The sequence below is a fragment of the Somniosus microcephalus genome, chromosome 31 (genome assembly GCF_052327205.1).
Source record: "Somniosus microcephalus isolate GS21.2 chromosome 31, FLI_Smic_1.0, whole genome shotgun sequence".
NCBI classification, from domain to species: Eukaryota; Metazoa; Chordata; class Chondrichthyes; order Squaliformes; family Somniosidae; genus Somniosus; species Somniosus microcephalus.
The window spans coordinates 22,160,270-22,183,960 of NC_141017.1; the positions used below are offsets into that span (position 1 = coordinate 22,160,270).

General features: G+C 44.7%; 1 protein-coding gene and 1 long non-coding RNA gene across 7 annotated transcripts in view; one reads left to right on the plus strand and one right to left on the minus strand.

Annotated features, from left to right (window-relative positions):
* The window catches only part of LOC147097627 (bromodomain-containing protein 4-like), a 205,547-nt gene extending 189,409 nt beyond the window's left edge, over positions 1 to 16,138 (minus strand). For 3 of the 6 annotated variants that reach the window (XM_085971596.1, XM_085971600.1, XM_085971598.1), the window contains exon 1: positions 14,955 to 15,203. In XM_085971596.1, the coding sequence (XP_085827722.1) occupies positions 14,955 to 15,001 (47 nt within the window). In that variant the 5' untranslated portion in view covers positions 15,002 to 15,203. Of the gene's footprint in view, positions 1 to 14,954; positions 15,205 to 16,050 lie in introns of those variants that run through there. The other 3 variants (XM_085971602.1, XM_085971601.1, XM_085971599.1) reach the window with 2 other exon arrangements.
* Positions 15,533 to 21,339, plus strand: LOC147097628 (uncharacterized). The gene is made up of 4 exons (XR_015074319.1): positions 15,533 to 15,972; positions 18,287 to 18,492; positions 19,561 to 19,610; positions 20,587 to 21,339. It is a non-coding gene; the product is annotated as an uncharacterized LOC147097628 (long non-coding RNA).
* Positions 21,340 to 23,691: the final 2,352 nt, after the last annotated feature.

Genomic DNA, 23,691 nt, shown 5'->3' on the forward strand with positions numbered 1-23,691 from the left:
ATCAGGGCTAACGCAGAGCCAAGTAATGCCAATTGAGAATTAGTTATGATACAGGTTGTATAGGAATGACTAAAGGTGCAAATCCACGTAATGTTAAGAACTAATTTACTGCTCAATTGCAAAACCAGAGTTTCTACTTCCTGTGGGTGAGCTCAGTAGCATGAGATTGCTACACAAAACAATACAATTGCTGCAATATTCAAAATTGCACAACGTTTTTATTTCATTGCAAGAAAGATTCCTAGTAATAAAAATAGAAAATTCTAGAAATACTCGGGTCAGGCAGCATCTGTGGAGAGAGAAACAGTGTTAATGTTTCAGCATCTGTGGAGAGAGAAACAGTTAACGTTTCAGGTCGATGACCTTTCGTCAGAACTGGAAAAGGTTCGAGATGTAACAGGTTTTTAAGCAAGTACAGAGGCAGGGAAGGTTGGGGGGGGGGGGATGAAAGAACAAAAGGGAAGGTCTGTGATAGGGTGGAAGGCAGGAGAGATTGAATGACAAAAGGGACGATGGTGCAAGGCAAAAGGAGACGGTAATGGGACAAGTAAAGAAACAAAAGATGTGTCTAGAGGAGGTGTAAATGGGAATTACAGAATCATCAACAACTGCCATCCAAAAAAATGGGGGCAGAGGTTATGATCTGAATTTCTTGAACTAATGTCGAGTCCGGAAGGCTGTAACATGTCTAGTAATATTGACTGATGTTACAGGGAAGTGGCCAGCTTATTTTGAAAAATCTGTCCCTGCTGCAACATAACATTTTACACTTGACACACCCTCAATATCTTTTCAAACTGACAGCACTTTAATGAATGCAACAAATAGATCATCTAAAATGCTCCAGTATCATTCTTTATACCACCATTCTCTGGACTAGAAATACAACTTGTCCAAAGCAAGAAGTGTTTCAGAATCTTAGATTCATTTATTTTTGCTCAGCCATTGAGCAGAGACAAGCCTGAACATCAAACACGGCTACAATTTTTACTCGTGACCTTCCGAGTTGGTATTTCAACTGCTTTATTGAGACTATATAAATGGGTACAATGGAAAGGCATCATACTGTAGTCAGTACAAATGGTATCCAAGTACCTTTTTTTTTATTACAAGAACGCCCCCATTTATTTCTAACATTTTCAAGTTTACACAAAGTCTGCCTGAAAAGAATACCGTCTAGTTGCTACTTGTCAAACAATATAAAATTCTGACGAAAGGTCTTTCACCTGAAACGTTAACTCTCGGGCACGGTGGCATAGTGGTTAGCACTGTTGCCTCACAGCGCCAGGGACCCGGGTTCAAATCTGGCCTCGGGCGACTGTGTGTGGAGTTTGCACATTCTCCCTGTGTCTGCATGGGTTTCCTCCAGGTGCTCCGGTTTCCTCCCACAGTCCAAAGATGTGCGGGTTAGGTTGATTTGGCTATGATAAATTGACCCTTAGTGTTAGGGGATTAAATACGTGGGGTTACGGGGATAGGGTGGGATATGTGTCGGTGCAGGCTCGATGGGCCGAAATGGCCTCTATCTGCACTGTAGATTCTATGATTCTCTCTCTCCACAGACGTTGCCTGACCTGCTGAGTATTTCCAGCATTTTCTGTTTTTATTTAAAATTTCTTGCCCATTTTGAATCTAATCCTTTCTCAGTCAATCCAGAACCTCAAGTTACAGGAAGGAATCATATGCATCTACAATCACTCAATTCATGTTGATGGGAATCAGCAAGAGGATTCCCCAACATTACCAGTTGAGCAAGCAACTTTATGTAAATGATGTGCTTCCCCACAATGACTCCAGATCAACTCTAAGACCATACCAAATGCCGAGCCACACTTAAATAGAGTTACAAAGCAGCAATGGATGTGACCAATCCAAAAAGTGGCAGGTTAGACAAGTGCGACTTTTTTTTGGCAGTTAATAGGTTTTGTGTTTTGCTGACATTGGAAAAGAGTATTTTAAATAGAAACTACTCCAACTAGACTTTCCTTCCCCTTTAATAGGTCAAACACCAAGAAAAAGTCCCTTACCTCTACATTTTCTGGTCATCCTGCCCACTGATCATACCATGGGTGCGCAAAATGGCCCCATGTTCACAGAAAAGTGGATGGAACTGCAGAATATGCACCCAACACAGCAGCAAAAAACTCTCAATTCCACGGGCAATAAAAAAAATGGAACTGAACTTCAGGCACAGTAAATCAACGGGCCTAATTATAAACAGACGGAATCAGTGATCAATTAAAAATCCCTGAATTTCAAAAATACAATGCGACTTATTCAGTCATCAAAAACCAGCAGCTCTGCTTATATTCCTTAGCAACTAACTGCTAAAATGTAAATGAAAGTAGGCTAGTATGATTCCCTTGACAATTTTCTCCCTCACTGCAGTGCACTCACATCAAAGCACTAACCAAACATGTTTAGCTGGTGGCCTTACGCACTTGCATAGAAAACTAGGAATGTTTGCCCCAGTTAACTTCAGGCCAAATGCTCATTGCTGATTTAAAATAACCTTCATTTATGTAGCACCTTTAACAAAAAAAAACTAAAGGTGCTTCATAGAGGTGAAATCAGATAAAAATGGTGCCAAGATAGGGCAAGCAAAGGCAAAGAGGTGGGTTTTAAGGAGAACACTAAAGGAGGAGAGGGGCTTATGGAGGGAATTTAAAAGTGTGGAGTCTGAAAGGCTGGGAAGGAAGGGGGAGAATTTTTAAAGTTCATGGGTAGGGGGTCACTAGAGGAGGTTAGAGATGGGGGGAGGGGGTGGAAACGAGGGACACCATGAAGCAATTTGAACACGTGGATTCGAATTTTAAATGTGAGGCATCGTGGAACCGGGAGCCAATGTCGTTCAGCAAGGACGAGGTAATGAGTGAGCAGGATTTGGTGCGGGCTAGAATATGAGCAGCAGAGGTCTGGATGAGCTAATGCACGCGGAGGGCGGGGGATGGGAAACTGGCCTGGGGAGCGTTGGAATAGTCGAGTCTGGGGGTGACAAAGACATGGATGAGGGTTTTAGTGGCAGATGGGCTGAAGCAGATGATGTGACAGAGATGGAAGGAGGCAGTCTTTGTGGTGGAGAGCATAGGGGGGGTCAGAAACTCAGCTCAGGGTCAAAAGGAACGCTGTGGCGAACAGTAGAACAGCAAACAAGACATGATATTTAGAATTAGCAGCTGGAATTGGGATTGAAGTGAACAGGGGAGGAACAATTGCCATTTAGATATCACTGCACTGGAGAATGGAGCAACAGGAGGTACAAATGCACTGACTGAAATGAAAAAAACATGAAGGTATTCTTGAATGCCAGTCAATATAAAGATGAGAATTTGAGTAATATCTTGTCAAAGTTTTCCCTCATTTTATTTACAAATTTTTAGATGGACACATTATACATAAGTATATATGGTAAATATACAGTCTTATTCACAGAGCAACTTATTCCTTTGAAAGCACAGCAAAAACCACATCATATTTATTTGGAGTAGTTTTCTTCTACTGTACAAATTAGACCTTCTCTACCAAACATTTCCTTTACCTGTGTAATTAATGAAACCAATATTATAAATGCTAACACCACAACAGGATAATCATTTGCTCAAGATAGGATGGCTTAATAAACAGTTTAAATGAAAGTATAAACAGTTGCAAATACTTCAATAAAAACAGAAAATGCTAGAAATACTCAGCAGGTCAGGTACCATCTGTGAAGAGAGAAACAGCGTTGACGTTTCAGGTCGATGACCCTTCGTCAGAACTGGAAAAAGTTGGTTCCAACTTTTTCCAGTTCTGACGAAGGGTCATCGACCTGAAACGTTAACTCTGTTTCTCTCTTCACAGATGCTGCCTGACCTGCTGAGTATTTCCAGCATTTTCTGTTTTTATTTCAGATTTCCAGCATCCGCAGTATTTTGCTTTTGCAAATACTTCAAGCCTGGCACAGTCACTCCATCGATACATCAACTCAAAAACCAGTAAAAACTGGACAGGTGGCAAAGTAATTCTCTATGGCATTATATGCACACGGTCTCAAAACAGATCAGGTATTTATCTATCCCCACCTGGCATCCAGACACACACTTCAAATCAAATCAACTTTTGTCATTGTTAGTGCACAAGTGCAGTACAACGAAATGTAGGCTTGTGGCTCCCGAGAGTGTACATTTGGATTAAGACATTTAAACATTCAACATACATTTGGCTTGTAGTATATTAACATAAATATGACCATAATAAAGTGCATTGGCAGATGTGCGGGCTTTAGAGTTTATTTGTGGAGTTCAGTAGGATGACAGCCCTGGGAAAGAAGCTGTTCCTAAATCTGGTCGTACGGGTGCGAATGCATCTGTCGCGTCTCCCAGATGGTAGGAGGGCGAACAGACTGTGGCTGGGGTGGGTAGGGTCTTTGATGATGGACCGTGACCTTCGTAAACAGCGTTTCTGGTATATGTGCTCTATGGTCGGTAGCCGGGTGCCGGTAATGCGTTGGGCAGTTTTGACTACCCGCTGCAGGGCATTCCGGTCATAGTAGCTACAGCTGCCATACCATACTGTGATACAGTTTGTCAGGATGCTCTCTATAGTGCAGCGGTAAAAGTTAGAGAGGATCGGGGTGACAGATTACATCCCTTCAGCCTCCTTAAGAAATATAGGCGCTGCTGGGCCTTCACCAGAGAGGTGTTACTGGTCAGTGACCAGGAGCAAGAAATCAATCCGCTCTTCCCTGCCTTAACAAGGGGCAAGCAAAGTGATTGGAGCGTCCATGCCAGGGCTGACTGAAGCGGCTCTCAGCACAAACTGCATTGAGAATCTGCAATATTCCAGCTCTGTAGGGCTCAGCTACTCTCAGGATAACTGTACCAAGCTGTAAAGGAGCCCTAAAGAGATTGTAAATCAATATTTTTTTTTAAACTGAAAAATTGAGAGTTCACCAGGGTAAGGGATATCAGCACCACTTTAGGCATTCGGTGGCAGCATCAAGTATTCCAATTCCAGTTTTGTTCGTTCTTCTACATTTCATGAAGGAGCTTTACAGCCAGAGACAGACTTGCATCTCAGCAATGCCGTCTGGATCTGGTGACATTCCAGGGATCAAAGAGCAGCGTGTTCAGCTATGTCATCGCCCAACCCCCGTAAACAATTGAAATTTCCCTATGCAGCATCATCTTTCTTTTCTGCAAACTAGGTGAATTAAACACACATGGAAACTGTGTAAAAAAAAAACAGGAAATGTATTGAATGTTGGCAATTATGCAGCTGATTTCTGGACAGGCTGATATATGAACTCACCAGAAAACCCTCCACATCTACCTATATTTATCCTTTTCACCCGAAAATTGCTAGTCTCAATCAGCCTTCCTAAATTCCACACTATCAGTAAATTGTTGCATTTATAAATTACTCACCTACCCACCCATATTCACTGCTGACTCATTCATAAGTGTTTCGATCTTAGCAAAAATTCTTCCTCTATACAGAATTAGTTAAGACTAGAAGGTGATATTATCAGAAAAATGTTAATGGGGGAAGTGGCACCGCCTCTGCAGATTCTGCTCACTCCTCCCTTTGGCACTGGACAGGACATGGCATGATAATACAATCCCAGCTGCCCTTTATCGAAGGCCCCAAAGTAACAAATAATTCTGTACAGCATTTGCATTCAACGGAGACATTGCACTGGCCAAGTGGTAATGCTGCAGCCTTCGGGTGCATACATAAATATGGGCATTAGCAATCAGAGTCGACTTTAGCCTGTCCTCCACGGCACCTTGGTCAGTCCCTTCCCCCTACTATTGAAGACAACTTCCAAAGACATTCTCTTTCTCTCCCACCACCCCCCCACCCTACCAAACCAAGACGACGACTTGCATTTCTATAGCCCCTTTCACGACCACCAGGCGTCTCAAAGCGCTTTACAGCCAATGAAGTAATTTTGAAGTGTAGTCGCAGTTGTAATGTGGGAAACGCAGCAGCAAATTAGTGCACAGCAAGTTCCCACAAACAGCAATGTGATAATGACCAGATAATCTGTTTTTTTTGTTATGTTGATTGAGGGATAAATACTGGCCAGGACACCGGGGAGAACTCCCCTGCTCTTCTTCGAAATAGTGTCATGGGATCTTTTACGCCCACCTGAGAAAGCAAAAACCATGGTCTCATTTTCTGCCCTCTTCTCAAGGTGCTGATTCACAGTTTCGCAAGTGCCAAGGAACCTCCAGTAGCACACATATAGCCATTCTTCGTCTTCTGTAAGACTAAGCAGCGAGGGTCAGAATGCTATTCAACCAAAAGATCAAAGCTAACCTCATAAAATGTCATTGTTAATACCAAAAGTTCAAACAGGATTTTATTTTTAAATGTCAGAAGCACTCCTTTCATCCTACTACAACCATTGTTTCAAACAGGAGTGGACTGTCGAAACTAACTGTGCATACTCATCCACGAGCAACCTGACCTCGTTTTATTGGCTTCCGTCACTCTAGCTTTCTCGGGAGGCAAGAAAGGCTGAATTTAGAAGCTTGCTACAGGATCTAAAACATTGGAAAGATTGGCTTCAAAAGTATCCTCCAGAGAATACAACGCGTCTTTAAAAAAATACATGCTTCTCTTTAACCCACAATTCCAAGACATCTACTCCCAGGGTATGCAGCGTAAGGATTTCATCCCAACTTTGTGTGTCTCCTTCCTGCCCCTCCATCCCCACCCATAAGGACAGTTCCAATTTATCATTTACTACCTGATGCGCTATCAATTACTCATAAAAGACTGAGAGTTAAGAGAGTAACTAAAGGCTTTTATTAGCAAAGAACAGAGCATGCCTCTCGTGGTTGACTGGGTTCCAAGAAGGCAGGGGGCTGCAGGTCAATCACCTTTATACCTGGGCCTGTGTGGGTGGAGCCAGCCGAGACATGTTGAGACATGCATAGGTACAACAGTGTGTATCAACAACAAGTGGTTTACCACACTACCAAAGGCAGCAACCAAAACATCAATCTAGTGAGAAATTCAAAAGGTCTCTGGTCACATAAATAAAAAATGTAACAGCTATTCAACAGCAAAAATTAAAGGGGTACCCTTCTGCTGCAATACATTCACAAGCATAACATCGACGTGCACAACAGACAAAGATCTTGGTAAATGCAAGCAATGTATCAGAAGAAATGTGAGAGACTCGTGAATCCTGTGACAAAAAAATTACAAATAACTGCAGGAGGTGGCTATAGGAAAACCAATCCATTAGTCATTAATGGTTGGCAACATTCTTATAAGACTTGGAAATGCTGCAACAACTAGGGGAATGAGTCTTGTGGCTCTTACAGACGAGAGTGCTGGAAGAGAAACAGAAGCAACACAATTCCCACAGATCATCAATGAAAGTAGCAACTGGTCAAGTGGTCCCTTAGAACAGACTGTACCTTGAACAGTGCACGGATGCCCCTTCTGAACTGTGGTGGAACGATTTGCACAGGATGTTCCAAGCGACATATCTCCGTACGTTGCACATCGCAATATCCTATTTGCTTTTTAATAATTTCACAATATTGTCTCAGTATGGAGAATGGTGATTATCACCCACAGGTCTCAGTCAGGAAATCTATACGGACAGGTAGCCAAAAAACTAGAAATTGGTGCTGTAGAGGTGGTATTCAGCGACTTGAGTGGGGATCTGTGCTTCAAGCCAAGCATTCCACAGCACTAGTTTCCCTCACCTTAGAAAACAAAAAATTCTGTTGAAAAAGCACCAACTTTCATTGCTTATAATGTAGCATATGTCACTAGTCTTTAAAGCACCAGTACCCTACAGGGGGGTGGGGGAAATCAGCCAGAAGCCAATGCCAGTAAGTTTCTTGTGTGGATACTAAACCATTCCGAATTGCTCCAACCAATACTTTATACCCTGATGGCTCAAAATACTCCAGACAACAAACAAGTCCAGGAGAACAAAATATATAATTTAACTGCACTGATGCGTGTTGTTTTCAATGTAGGTTTGAAAATTTCATTCAATCACTAATATACGTCAGTGAAATCCTATTTGAAAACAGAAGGCTGCACGAAGATTTCACACATCCACTGTTACACTCCACTAATAGCCTCGTGATACTAACCAATAGAAATTAAAAACACTCGAGTCTGATTCCCTGTTTTTAAGATCCATTGACCCGACAAAGCTGCTCTGGTGCTGATTTACTCCCTCTCTCTCAATAACCAGGGGGCATAGATTTAAAATAATTCATAGAAGGATTAGAGGGGCGTTGAGAACTTTTTTCTCCCAGAGGGTGGTGGGGGTCTGGAACTCTCCACCTGAAAGGGTGGTAGAGGCAGAAACCCTCACCGCATTTAAAAAGTACTCAGATAAGCACTTGAAGTGCCGTAACCTACAAGGTTACAGACCAAGAGCTGGAAAGTGGGATTAGGCTGAATCGTTCTTATTTGGCCGGCACAGACATGATGGGCCAAATGGCCTCCTGTGCCGTAAACTATGACTCTCAATGGCTCAACAAGTAGCTAAACCGTGAACAAAGGTCCCATATTTGATTACTGTGCACAGTTAGCCAATTGCAGCTGGGGCAGAAGGAGGTGGTCTGTGGCAAGGCTCAGTATCCCCAGGACAAGGAGGAGAAGTAAAATCCACCAATATCCCCACTCCCAATTGCTGTCCAGCATCACCTGTGGGAAATGCACGCAGGCATCAGACAAGGACAAGACTGGGCTTGGCTGTGATCCTTCCCTTGATTAAATAAACAAACAACTTGCATTTATATAACGTAGTAAAACATCCCAAGGTGCTTCACAGAAGTGTTATCAAACACAATTTAACATCGAGCCACATAAGGAGATATTAGGACAGATGAAGGAGGAAAGAGAGGCAGAGGGGTTTAGGGAGGGAATTCCAGAGCTTAGAGCCGCGGCAGCTGAAGGCACATAGATACACAGAAGATAGGAGCAGGAGTAGGCCATTCGGCCCTTCGAGCCTGCTCCGCCATTCAACGAGATCATGGCTGATCATCCAAACCCTAGCACCGACAGCCATCCCACCCAAGCCCTATCCCCGTAACCCCACGTATTTAATCCCCCCTAACACTAAGGGTCAATTTTTATCATGGTCAATCAACCTAACCTGCACATCTTTGGACTGTGGGAGGAAACCGGAGCACCCGGAGAAAACCCACGCAAACACGGGGAGAATGTGCAAACTCCACACAGACAGTCACCCGAGGCCAGATTTGAACCCGGGTCCCTGGCGCTGTGAGGCAACAGTGCTAACCACTATGCCACCGTGCCGCACGGCCGCCAATGGTGGAGCGATTAAAATCGGGGATGCACAAGAGTCCAGAATTGGAGGAGCACAGATATCCAAGGGGTGTAGAACTGGAGGAGGTTACAGAGATGGGGAGGAGTGAGGCCATATGAAAACAAGGATGAAAATTTTTAAAATCGAGGCGTTGCTTAACCGGGAGCCAATGTAGGTCAGCGAGCACGTGGGGTGATGGGTGTACGGGACTTGGTGCGAGTTAGGACACGGGGCAGCAGCGTTTTCGATGAGCTTTAAGTTTAGGCAGGGTGGAAGATGGGAGGATGGCCGGGAGTGTGTTGGAATAGTCAAATCTAGAGGTAACAAAGGCATGGATGAGGGGTTCAGAAGCAGAAGAGCTGAGGCAGGGGTGGAGTCGTACGATATGAGAGAGGTGGAAATAGACAGTCTCGGCGATGACATGGATGTGTGGTCAGGAGCTCATCTCGGGGTCAAATACGGCACCAAAGTTGCAAACAGTTGCCAGGGAGAGGGATGGAGTTGGTGGCTACGAGTCTGCCAACACTCACTATCACAGTGATGTGACAATGGCTGCAAGGTACAGGAGGACGGCAGCACCCATGACATAATACCTCATTAAAGAGTCAATGTCCACAGGGAGGGGGGTGGGGGGATCAAGAGAAAAACACATGCAGTAATGAAGTCTTGCCCCTCTTTCATTATTTGAAGGGGCTGCTCCTCAAGTTTTGGTTGCACTTCAGTCCCACGCTCTTGATCTACGGTCACCCGGTGCGGAGGGGAGCGGGCAGGTCGGAGGGCCTCCTCGTGGGTCTGCTCCTGGGCCTGGCGAAGAAGGCCATTAATTGGTCCAGGCAGCGGGCGGTCGAGGGGGTCGTCCGGCCGGATTGCCTCCCTCTCTTCCGTGGCCATGTTCGCGCCCGGGTGGCCCTAGAGCTGGAGCACGCGGTGTCCGCCGGCGCGCTAGATCACTTTCGTGACCGGTGGGCGCCGCGGGGACTGGAGTGCATAATTGGGCTGGAGAACCAAATTTTAATTTGATTATTAAGGTTTATTTGAAGTTTTATTGGTTTATTACAGTTTTATTGGTTTATTTACAGTTTTAATGGTTTATTTACAGTTTTTATCTGTCTAAATTTATGGTTTTACCAAAAGAGGATGAAGTCTTATCAGTATAACACAAAATTTGTCACACTTGCAAAATAATCAGTTCATTGTATTTTGCTAAAAAAAAACTGAAATTGGCAAGTTTTCCGTCAGATTGTTGTGAACAGACACTTTCCTTGCTCCCATCCACCTAAGCTACTCAGACTTCACTGAAGAAATCTTTACCCTACAGACTTCCTAGTTTAAATCAGGTGTTTCAGAAATGTTAACATTTCCCTTGTACAATCACCATACAAGCATACAATGCGAGGAAACTGCTTGAAATCGACTGCTTTGTTAATTTTGTTTAAAAAAACTACACACACTCAGTTTTTCCTTCCTCATCTCTCATGCCTTAATGGACATACACCTTAAAGGAGGTCACATTACAAACATGTATTTGATTATATTACTCACGAAAAAATTTGTATATTCAGGTAAAAATTGTGCCGCTGAATAACAGCGCAAATGGCAACTAAGTTCCTCAGTATGCTTTTAGCTTTCTTGCTCATCACGAAATTGGATTAAAATTACAAGTAAATTAAAGGCAGCCCTGGAGCAGTCATCAGGAGACAGCGTTAAGTTTAATAGCATTAGAAAGAGATTTTTTTCTTCCTTACAGAAAGTGCAACTTATTCTTTTTAACTTAATTCTTTCCATCAAATGGCTGTCAAACGGGGGAGAGGTGGGATAACATAACGCAGAGGAGTAATCCATGTAAACTAACATGCCAATAAAAAGGTTAGCTTGCAGTTTAATTCCATCATATTGACTTCTATGAATTCTGAGTGCAAATAGGGAGCAGAGATTTTTTAAAAATTCAAAGATTTCTTGTACTATGTTTGAATAACTACACTTTTCCTGAAGATAAATCCTAGGTATCAGAAATACAGGACAGATCAGCAAGGGAAATTGCTTGTGTATGACTGCACTGACCCCTGCGGAACACCACTAGTTACTGATTGCCAGTCTGAGAACGAACCATTTATCCCAACTCTCTGCTTTCTGTTAGGACTGTATGTTGTAATCGCTCGGAGCCAACTGGTGTCAACAAGAACGGGGAATATAAATCCCCAAAAGACACAAGGGGCTCCCCAATACACATCTGAAATGGTTATCTGCTGTTTTCTGTACTGAAATTTAGAAACGTCAAACTCCTAATTACCCCAAAAAACTACACCAAACGGAACCTAGACACAACACCCCAATGTGATATTATAATGAAATGTTTTAGTCACACCTGTGACTTTAAGGTGGGGGGTTCTAATTAAAGAAGAAATACGGCTTTGCACACCCTGGATTTGCAGAACACTGCTTAAATTGCCCAGTCTTCACTTCAGGCATATATACAGTACACCCTTTTCCTTGTTTTGTATAATGAAAAATATCTGGCACTGGCTTAAAACAGCAAACAGACCTGCAACTTCACATGCGCAAGTCAATAATCAACTGAATCTGCAGATTCAGATTTAACATATGGATCAAAAATCTATTTTTCAGAAAACTGGAGAAATTAAGCATTTCACACGGTTTAGTTTCATTATAATTGGCCTCCAAAACCACAACAGCCAAGATTTTCCTGGGATCACAGTTCTCCGATTGCATCATAACATTACGACATGCAGAATTTGAAAAGATTTCAAGTCTCTCTCAAAATCGTTGTGAAATTATACAATGAGCAGCTTTTTTTAAATAGCAAGCCATTTAAAATTACATTTTCCAACCACAAAAAATTACTCCATTTGCTACAGGCAAACTGTATTAAGAGGAGGAAGACCCAGAGAATAAATACAGCTCCCTAAGCAAGCTGAAATACTTTTTTTAAATTAACTATACAGTACTGCTCACTAAATGTCTCTCTATAGATCACTAAATATTTAACTAGGAACAGAATTGATGTATTATAGTCGATGCAGCCACCTACAAACATTACTGCATTCTCTTAGGTTCTTGGAAACACCAACAAAATTCAACATAATAGTAATTTGTAAAATTTAGATAAAAGGAATAATTTAACATATGTATTCGTTATATATTGTCTATATGTGCTTCAATTTCTTGTCTTGGTTATAATTTAATTACATTAAATTCTCTGGAATATGTACCAAGTCAAACGATTTGTATTACAACCACATTCCCAATGGATATTGTTAAATGAAACAGGAAAACACCCAATTGTGTGTTTCATATACCAAGATACAACAGAACCTTGATGCATCACAACATAGAAAAGCACTTTTTCCAGTTAAGCCTTTGACTTCCAGAAGAATATCCTTCTCCTCCCATCAAAATAATCACTGGTACTGTAAATACAAGGTTGAGGAAAAGCAATTTTGTGTATGACAGGGTAAGCATTCACACACAAGCGCAATGCATTACAACCTTAACGTGCATTTGGTCAAGGCACTAATTTACTCTTAGGATAAACATAAATAAAATAACCATGTTTTAACCCCAATTATGCAACCAAAAGCCACCGGGGGGGGGGGGGGGGGATATCAAATCAGAAGCCCCAATCCCCTAAAACACCGGATAAGGGAGGATCAATGGATGTTGTCTATATGGACTCCCAGAAGGATTTTGATGAGGATCACACAAGAGATTAGCAAAAATAAATGTGACATGGGTTGCGAATTAGGTGGGAGATAGGAAACAGAAACAAGGGATAAAGGGAACGATTTCTGATTGGCGGAATGCAACATGGGATGTCCTCCCAGGATCTCAGAAATCACAGAAACCCCACAGTGCAGATAGAGGCCATTTCGGCCCATCGAGCCTGCACCGACACATATCCCACCCGATCCCTGTAACCCCTACACCAACACATATCCCACCCTATCCTCGTAACCACACATATTTAATCCCCCTAACACTAAGGGTCAATTTATCATAGCCAATCAACCTAACCCGCACATTTTTGGACTGTGGGAGGAAACCGGAGCACCCGGAGGAAACCCACGCAAACACGGGGAGAATGTGCAAACTCCACACAGACAGTCACCCGAGGCTGGATTCGAACCCGGGTCCCTGGTGCTGTGAGGCAACAGTGCTAACCACTATGCCACCGTGCTGTACTGGGGTCTCAGGTTTTCACTGTATATATTAACAGATGAAAGAGGAGAGTTTTATATACCAGTTTGCAGTTAGGAGGTACAGTAAGTTGTGTAAATGGGAGCAAAAAGTTACAAAGGAACAAAGGCAGACGACGTGAGTGGGCAAAACCGTGGCAGATGGAATTCAATGTGGGGAAGTGCGAGGTCACCCGCTTTAGATCCAAGAAAAAAAAATCAGAATATTTTCATGTTGAGTAGGAGCTATGAGGAGGAAAGGAATCACAAAACAAATGCACAAGTACGAAATGTAATCATATGGGGCAATGCAATATTGGCTTTTGTCTCAAGGGGATTGGAATACAAAACTGAGGAAATGATGCTTCAGTTGATTGAGATTGATAGATTTTTGTTACGCAAGGGATACAGAGCGAGGCAGGTAAATGGAGTTGAGGTATAGTTCAGACATGATTTAATAGAATGTCAAACAGACTGGAAGGGCTGAATGGCCTAATCCTGTTCCTATGATTGCACCATCAGCCTCACTCCTGCGCCATGTTCCAGAGACACTATTCAACAATGCCAGAGACGGCCTGCAACTGCACAACTACCTAGCAATAGGAAAAAAAACCTTTCCTACATACTTCACTAGAACACAGCTATTTAAAATAACGAGATTAAGTCTATAAACTTCCCACTTCCGCACACTTATACTTGTTGAAATGGCCGGCACCTGAACCCATAATCTTAAGTAAACAAATCAAAGCCAATTTCTGCGCAGCCTTGGGCAACTTACAGCAGCCTCCCTGAAGGCGAAAAAGCAAAATACTGAAATAATTTTTGATTTTTGCTTTTATCCGCACTACATAAGCCAATAATAATTCAAGTTTTAAAAAGTTACTTTTCAGAAACATATTTTACGCCTTTCTTTTTAGAAAACAAAGGAGGCCGCAGAGAAAAAATCAAACATTCCCCCTCCCACCCCCCCTTTTTTTTTTTATAATCAGGTCAATAATCTTCGGCTCAGCGCAAAAGTTAAATGGGCTTTTTGTTGCCATCCCGGCGCTGCAACCCAGAAGGGCCAGGCAGAGATACAAGGCCACCCCCCAAATATATATGATGAATGAAAAATATATATATTAAGGAGGGCGGCGTTCAAACTAACCACACTGCCAATTCCGGCCGCGCACCGACATCGACTGTGAAGCCCCGCCGCCGTGTGGGGCGGCTCTCAGGCGTTGCTTTATCTTAATTTGGCTGGGGTGTTTTTTTTTAAAGCGGCGCCGGAGCTCCCGAGTCCGCCCCCGGCTGCTGGGCCTCGCACACAAAATGGCGTCGGGGGAGGCCGTTTCCCGCTCAGCGCCGCTAACAATAAAAGCCGATCTCCCCACCCACCCACCCCGCCGGCCTCTCCCCCTTCATTCCCTTCCCTCCCTCCACCCGCGGCCTGCTTCGGGCCTTGCTCCCCACCCGCCGGCACTCACCGTGTCGTCGGGCCTGCCGGGGCCGCAGAACCGCTCTGGCGCTCCATGCTGCCGCTAAACAATCCCGCTCGTCCTGGGGGAGGGAGATAAGACAACCGGCGCCTCGGAGGGGTTGGGGGACAGAGTTTATTTTTCAATCCCTCCTCTCTTCCGCCCTGTTTCCTTTTAAAATTCTTTATTTTTCGCTTAAATCCGACGCCAAACGACTTCCCCCCCCCAGCTGAACCCGAGCCTCCGCTCGGCAAATGGCTCCCCCCACCTCGACGACACCGTATATACCGCCCGCCATCTTGGACGCGCCGATTGGCCCCCAGCGCCCCCCACGTGATGGAAAAACACCCGTCCCCATTGGTCGGCGCCCGCCACGTGACGCCAAACCCGCCCCGCCATTGGCCGCCGGCCTGACAGGGGGAACGACTCTCTCCCCCCCACCCTTTAGGCGGAAAAAAAGTGACGTCGTAAGCTTCGCCATGAAAGATTCCCATCATGCTCAAAGGCTACGATTAGGTTCATGAGAAGTGTGAGTAAGAGACGGGAAAATGAGAATCATTTGGTAGATGGAACCTCACTTACACCATCCCCCCCCCCACACACAACAACCCACCCCTCGCCGTGTCAGGGATGCCGATTGGCGGAGGGCCCGTCACGTGACGCCCGCCGCGCTCCCTGACTGGCCGGCGCGTGTCACGTGACGACGGGCAGCCGTCGGCCGCCGCAAATTTTCGACGACACCCCCACCCCCCCTCCCCTTTTTTTTTCTCCAGCGCTTTGAAACCCAGACCGGCCTGAGGTTTGGTTGGTGGTGGTCCGGGCGGGGGGAGGAGGCGGGTTAGGGTGCAGACTTAGTCGGCTGAGGCATGGTAGCCGCATCTTATCATAAATTTCAGCCCGGTTTTATTTCCACCTCCCCCCACCTCTTGCGCCGAGTTTGACCCCATTTTGTTTTCACTACCCTTCCTCCCACCACCCTGAGTAAGGAACCCTGACCGAAGACGACGAGCTGTTTTGGGTTATTGATGTAAGCTCCGATCACATTGTTTACTCGGTGATTTTTGGGTTTGTTCGGATAATAATAATAATGATGATTTTTTTTTACCTGTGTTTTTTTTTGTGCGCGCGCGGCGTCCCGATTCCCACACAGCCTTTTTCGGCCTCTGCCTGACGTCAGACGCATTGTGCGTAACCCTGCTGTCAATCAAAAAAAACCTCTGGCCCCGCCTACCCACCCTCGTCAATCAAAACCCCTCTGGCCCCGCCCACCCTCCCTCCTGTCAATCAAAATACCTCTGGCCCCGCCCACCCTCCCTCCATTAACTCTTCAAGGCAATTGTCCTGTTGAGCATTTCCCCACATCACAGATGATTCACCAGGAATATTTAAAACCATCCAGCTGTCTGCAGATCCCGAAAGTTGGTCTTTTTTTTTTGGAAACCGTACTGTGCTATGATGCTGCTGAAAGCTAATTAAAAAAAAAAGAAAGGATCTTGCATTCCTATAGCGCCTTTCATGACCTCTGAGATGTCCGGTGGTCGTGAAAGGCGCTATATAAATGCAAGTCTTTCTCCGGATGTCCCAAAGCGCTTTACAGATACTGAAGTACTTTTTGAAGTGATGTCACTGTTAATCATGGCAGGAATGACGTAGGAGGAGAGATTGGGTCGATTGGGCTTATGCTCGCTGGAGTTCAGAAGAATGAGAGGGGACCTCATTGAAACTTATAAAATTCTAACAGGACTAGACAGACTAGATGCAGGAAGGATGTTCCCGATGGCGGGGGAGTCCAGAACCAGGGGTCACAGTCTAAGTATAAGGGGTAAGCCATTTAGGACAGAGATGAGGAGGAATTTCTTCACCCAGAGTGGTGAACCTGTGGAGTTCTCGACCACAGAAGGCAGTAGAGGCCAATTCATTAAATATATTCAAGAAGGAGTTAGATATGTTTCTTAAGGCTAGAGGGACCAAGGGATATGGGGAGAAGGCAGGGACAGGGTACTGAGTTTGGATGATCAGCCATGATCGCATTGAATGGCGGAGTAGGCTTGAGGAGCCGAATGGCCTACTCCTGCTCCTATCTTCTATGTTTCTAATTTTAAAAAAAGGATCTTGCATTCCTATAGCGCCTTTCATGACCTCTGAGATGTCCGGTGGTCGTGAAAAGCGCTATATAAATGCAAGTCTTTCTCTGGATGTCCCAAAGCGCTTTACAGACACTGAATACTTTTTGAAGTGGTGTCGCTGTTATCATGTTGGAAACGCGGCAGCCAATTTGCTGTGGGATCTTTTACCTCCACCAGAGAGAGCAGACGAGGCCTCGGTTTACCGTCTCATCCGAAAGACGGCACCGCCTGACAGTGCAGCACTCCCTCAGTACTGCACTGGAGTGTCAGCCTAGACTTTTGTGCTCAAGTCAAAGGTGAGAATGCTACCCACTGAGCCACAGCTGACACTAATGCAGCAAGAATGACATGAACTAGTACAGGGAGAGGCAAGTGAGAAGCAAAAACAAATTTCTGGGCTTATTCAGAAGTTGCAAGTTGACATTTTCACACAGCCCAGAAAATATGGTGATAGGTAAAGAAAGAAAGACTTGCATTTATGTAGCGCCTTTCACGACCACTGGACGTCTTAAAGCGCTTTACAGTCAATGAAGTACTTTTTGAAGTGGAGTCACTGTTGTAATGTGGGAAAAGATGCTACAAGCATAGAGTATACTACAAAGCCTCAACAGCGGGGAAGGCACATGGAGATTAGCACTGAAATATATGCAGAATTTGACAGTTTCATTTTTCCGTGTGCTGTTCATCCTAAAGTTCTGCATTAGAGAGCATTAATGGTTGAGAAACTCCTGATCATTCTCCAAGAAGCCTTCCGGAGGGTGCCACTAATAAAATACTGTGCGGCCTGTTTAAAACTGTACTAATTATACCCACATCACATCAGTAGTCTCCAGATTGGGCCGACGATAAAGATGGCTTTTTGCAATGCTCGCCAGTCACACAGCATCTTATCGCGCAGAAGGAGGCCATTCGGCCCATTGTGCCTGTGCCAGCTCTTTGAAAGCCATCCAATAAGTCCCACTCCCCCTACATGTTCCCCATAGCCCTGCAGATTTTTTTTCCTTTTCAAGTATTTATCCAATTCCCATAAAAGTTCAATCAAACTGGACCTTATGTGCTCATATTAAATGGTCACCCGGCCATGTGCCAGTCTAAATGTGGCCAAGCAAGCAGAGACATCACTCTCAGCGATCGCGGACATCTTTTGGCGGGCGGAGGGGAGGAGAGGGGAAGTGTGCCTAGTTATGCGCTATGTTTTGTATTTCCACATCACAGATGATTAAACCATCCAGCATTCTACAGACCTAAAAATTGGACTTTTTTGAAACAGTGATGTTTGCTACTGAAGACATGCTGAACAGTAATGCAACAAGAACGGCTTGAACTAGTACAGGGTGAGGCAAGTGAGAAGCAAAAACAAATCTCTGGGCTTATTCAGAAGTTGCAAGTTGACGTCGTCACACAGCCCAGAAAATATGGTGGTAGGTAAAGATGCTACAAGCATAGAGTATACTACAGTGCATAGCCTCAACAGTGGGGAAGGCACATGGAGATTAGCACTGAAATATATGCAAAATTTGACAGTTTCATTTTTCAGTGTTAAGTGCTGTTCATTCTAAAGTTCTACATTAGAGAGCATTAATGGTTGAGAAACTCCTAATCATTCTTCAAGAAGCCTTCTGGAGGGTGCCACTAATAAATTTTCCAGCATTTTCTGTTATTTCGGATTTCCAGCATCTGCAGTATTTTGCTATCGTAGATGGATAAAGTCCCTAGTTCAATCTCTGATATGAACTAAAGTAGGGGTTTTAAAATTGCTTAATTGCCCCTGTACTAAGGAGGGAAATAGCAGACCAGGTTCCAGATCCTGCATGGTATACAGGAACCCCTCCTGGAAAGTGCTTGTGTAAATGTACGGATCAGGCTCTGTTGTAATGCCCTCCAGAATCAAACAGCTTGCCAACACTATGCTCCTCATAGTGGACAAACAGCAACAACAGTGACAGTGCTACAGGGGGAGATGTTTCAAGCTTTGCAGCTGGAAGAACAATGGCCCAGAATTTGTGATCAGCGGCAAAGCAAAGGCACTCACCGCTGGCCCTGAAGAAAGCTGCCCACAAAGATCTCGCAATCTCTGTGGCGAGAAGTTTGCCTTTTTCAATGCGCAAGTGATTGCAGCGCTCTTATAATGGGGATCCCCTAGTGCGCCCTGCTGCGACGTAAACAAACTGTCTAAGCAGACAATCGCAATGCAGAATTCTCACAGACAGGGAACCCAGAAGTGTTAAAGTTGTTAGAGCAAAACAAAGATTGGGGCTCTCACATGAGGCAAAGATAAACCTGAAATAAATATGAACAAATTTTTTTTTTTTAATTCTGTAAAAAATTTAAAGTTTCATAAAATGTAATTTTGATCGTAATGGAGAAATTTGACACTTCACAAAATTTAAATTAGTTTCTCAGGGCCATAACGTTTGTTCAGCAGTCAATACGCTGTTTAAACAACAGTTACACCTAATCCAACAAGTCCTAACATTTCTCTCTCTTAGGCAGTCCCTTGGAACCGAGGATGACTTCAATGACAGTCTAAGGATAAGGGGTAAGCCATTAGGACTGAGATGAGGAGGAATTTCTTCACCCAGAGTGGTGAACCTGTGGAATTCTCTACCGCAGAAGGCAGTTGAGGCCAATTCATTAAATATATTCAAGAAGGAGTTAGATATATTTAAGGCTAAAGGGATCAAGGGATATGGGGAGAAGGCAGGGACAGGGTACTGAGTTTGGATGATCAGCCATGATCTCATTCGAGGGGCCAAATGGCCTACTCCTGCTCCTATCTTCTATGTTTCTATCCACATTAAAAATGAGTTCGCAGGTGACTTGATGAGTCCAATGCAGGACCTGCAGTCTCTGTCACAGGTGGGCAGACGGTGGTTGAAGGGGCGGGTGGGGTATTTAATAGCGATAGTACTGCAGAAAAGCCCAGGTTTTCGCTTAACTGATTACACTGACTGCCGGCAGTCGGGGTTGGGGGGGTGGGGTGGTGATGGGCACAGCGCAGCCAGTGTCGGAGCAGTGAATGATTGACCGCAACTTCAGGATTTCCGCGTTAGGATGCGCACGCGCTGCGTCCTGAAGTTGCGGTCAGTTTCAATGGTGGGGTAATAACAGCGAACGCTGTTAGTTTGTTGTTATTACCCACCGCAAATTCCGGGCCAATGAGTTGAAGTCACTGGAGAGCTGTGAAAGGAACAATGTCCGAACAGAGTTAGAATCTTCAATGGAGGAGGACAGAAATAAATACCAACAAATGGAAGGAAAAACCTGTGTGGACCGACCCTTGCAGGTGATGTATAGATGCTGCGAGTGGATATTTTAATGCATTCAGTGCAGTCACCTACCTCTATAAGGCAAAGAGGATCTTTTGAGAAGCTGACACGCGAGCATGAGAAATAGAAGGCTATTCAGCCCACCCAGTTGGTTGCGTATGTAAAATCTTGACTTTTGTTCCAGACAGACATTTCTCTCGCCATGTCTGCCAAGATTCATGCCTGTACCCTTCTCTTCTCATGCAGGAACCCACTCCATTTTCCTCTCAAATATGCTCACTGCACTTCGTGGCAATTCATTTCCACAAGTTCATCTACTGTTTTAAGTGTGCAGAAATTTTCTGTTGCAACACATATTCAGTTCACAGATGAAATGTCTTCTTTCTTGTCTGCAGTATTGCCTAATATTTTAGCCGGCTGGCATTGCTTCTCACTTTTAGTGTTCCTGTTTACCACCAATGTAAACACTTACTAAAACCATGGTTACCGAAGCTTCTGAAGCTAAATGCAGAATCATACAATTGTTGAAACCATGGTGATCCAGTGTTCTATCATTACTTGTGTTTCAGGTTTCCCAATCAGTAACTCTTATTAAAATCAAACTGTTACAATAAACTATCAATGAGTTTATCATCCTTTTATCCTCCTTTGTTTGATTCCTTGTTTCAATTTTTGTTTTTGAATAATTTTCCTCAGTGCCGATGACATTATCTGGTGAGATGTTTGGGAAGAATTGAATAATATTATGTAATTAAAGTAACACAGTTAGTTACAGTTAACAACTAATGGTGTAGATATTTCAATGGCTGAGGTCACTTCCAGCAGATAATCCTGGAAATAACATTGACTTTCCAACCCAAATCTGCCGTTAAACTGGTGGATTGCGAGAGGGTTTTGAAATTCATGTGTTGGGAGGATTAGGCGCCAGTGGATTTTGGTGAGGACAAGGTAACAGGTGAGCAGGACTGCAGGATAGGATGTAAGAACATGAGAAATAAGAGCAGGAGTCGGCCAGACGGCCCCTCGAGCCTGCTCCACCATTCAATAAGATCATGGCTGATCTTCGACCTCAACTCCACTTTCCCGCCCGATCTCCATATCCCTTGATTCCCCTAGAGTCCAAAAATCTATCGATCTCAGTCTCGAATATACTCAAAGACTCAGCATTCACAGCCCTCTGGGGCAGAGAATTCCAAAGATTCACAATCCTCTGAGTGAAGAAATTCCTCCTCATCTCAGTCTTAAATGGCCGACCCTTTATCCTGAGACTATGCCCCCTAGTTCTAATCACTCCAGCCAGGGGAAACAACCTCTCAGCACCTTCCCTTCAGAATCTTGTATGTTTCAATTAGATCACCTCTCATTCTTCTAAACTCCAGAAAGTATAGGCCCATTCTACACAATCTCTCATCATAGGACAGCCCTCTCATCCCAGGAATCAATCTAGTGAACCTTCGTTGCACCGCCTCCAAGGCAAGTATATCCTTCCTTAGATAAGGAGACCTTTAGATAAGGGTTGTGAAGTCTGGATGCATTGGGGGGGAATTTTAACCCCAAAAATCGGGTGGATTGGGGTCGGGTGGGCAGTTAAAGTGTTAAAGATCTGAATCCCGACCCCAGCCCACCCACTTCCGGTTTTAACGGAAGGGGGGCAGGGGGCCAAGCCGCTCGCAAGATTATAATATTGTAATGTTATAATGAGGCTGTGTGCCTCATGTTGAAGCTCCATTTTGAATTTAACTGTGGGCGTCTGGGTTTCCCAGGCCTCGGGGAACCCGGCAGCTAAAGGGAGGCGAGGACTGTTACAACCAGGAGGTAAGTCCACTGATTTGCTGGAGCCAGCGATCCTGCCTCGCCAACACCACCCCCCACCCCCCCCCCCGCGCGCGATCGGACCCCCCCCCCCCCAAAACCCTTCTGATTTCCCCCCACAAGGCCTCCGATCTCCTCCCACAAGACCTCTGATCTCCTCTCCAGCCTCCGACTCCCCCTCCAGCTTTCCAATCCCTGGCCCCACTCCAGCCTTTGATCTCCAGCCCCCTCCAATCCCAGTCTTCCTACCCTTCCCCACCCCCCTTGGAAGACTTGCCTGGATTTATATTTAAATGAAAATGGAAGAGAGTCTGAGTTCCCTTAAGCAGTTTGCCCTACCTGTCAGCAAGCTGGCTTCTTGGATAGCAGTGGGGGCAATGGTGTTTGGTGGAGTGGCACCCTACATTCCTCAATATTGGGACATTAAACGCACGCAGAATTCAGAGGGTTTCTCCATCTACATTTGCTTAGTGTTGCCTGTGGCCAATATATCAAGGATATTCTTTTATTTTGGAAGGTACTTTGAGCCACCCCTCTTGTTGCAAAGTATAATCAAGATCATTACCTTGTTAGTGATGTTGAAGTTATGTACTGCTGTCCTTATGGCCTGCAAACTCACGACGCAACACCGTGCCTCTTCAGAGAGTAAAGATGAAGAAATCAAAACTCCTAGGAAGTTCTTTCTGGACTTTGATTGGATCTTTCCACCAACCGCCCCCCACCCGCCTCCCACTAATCTCCAGCCTCCGACGATCCCGGCCTTCCTACATCCCCTGCCCCTACCACCCCCCCCCCCCCCCCCACCCATCTCCAATTCCTCCTTCCATCCTCTCTGCTACCTGCCCGTAAGCCAGCCAGCGTCTCAACCTGGGGCAGGAAACAGTGAATCAAAATGCTAATTAGGCCCTGCCATTAAATTAGGCATGTCCTGGGGGAAACCCCATTCTCCCGGGTTTCCCGAATGCATTCCAGCCACTCTTTCCGCCCCCCCCCCCCCCTTCGCTCCTTACCCGCCTCCAAGTTAAAATTCCGGCCATTGAGTCAGTAGATGACAGAAGTAAGGGTGAGAGTTTCAGTCACAGTGATGTACACAGAGGTAGATAATATGTAAATGAAAATAAGCAATCTTGGCGATGAATTGGATGTAGGGTTTGAAGCTCTGCTCAGAGGAAGAGTAAAAAACACTTCAAAAACCAAGAGGTCACCAGCTTTTGTATCTTTTCCCATTTGCTCCTCTCCCCAAGGACCTGGTTCTTGATGGACTACAGTTCCACATGCACTTTCTGCCTCCAGTACCTCACCCAAGTGGTCAGTCATCACATGTGACCTGAACAGTGAATGTTGGCAGCCTATTCAACTTTGTCGATGTCCTAATCCTGGCATCCATACAGGTGCCATTCCCAGCAGGAGTCACTGGATAACCATCAGGAGTGGGAACCCTAGCTGAATATTTTTCCCTTCCCCAGTTCAGGAGCTCTGATGTCAATCGTATCATCCCAAAAAAGCTGCCACAGTGAGCTTAACAAAAAGCAGAGATAC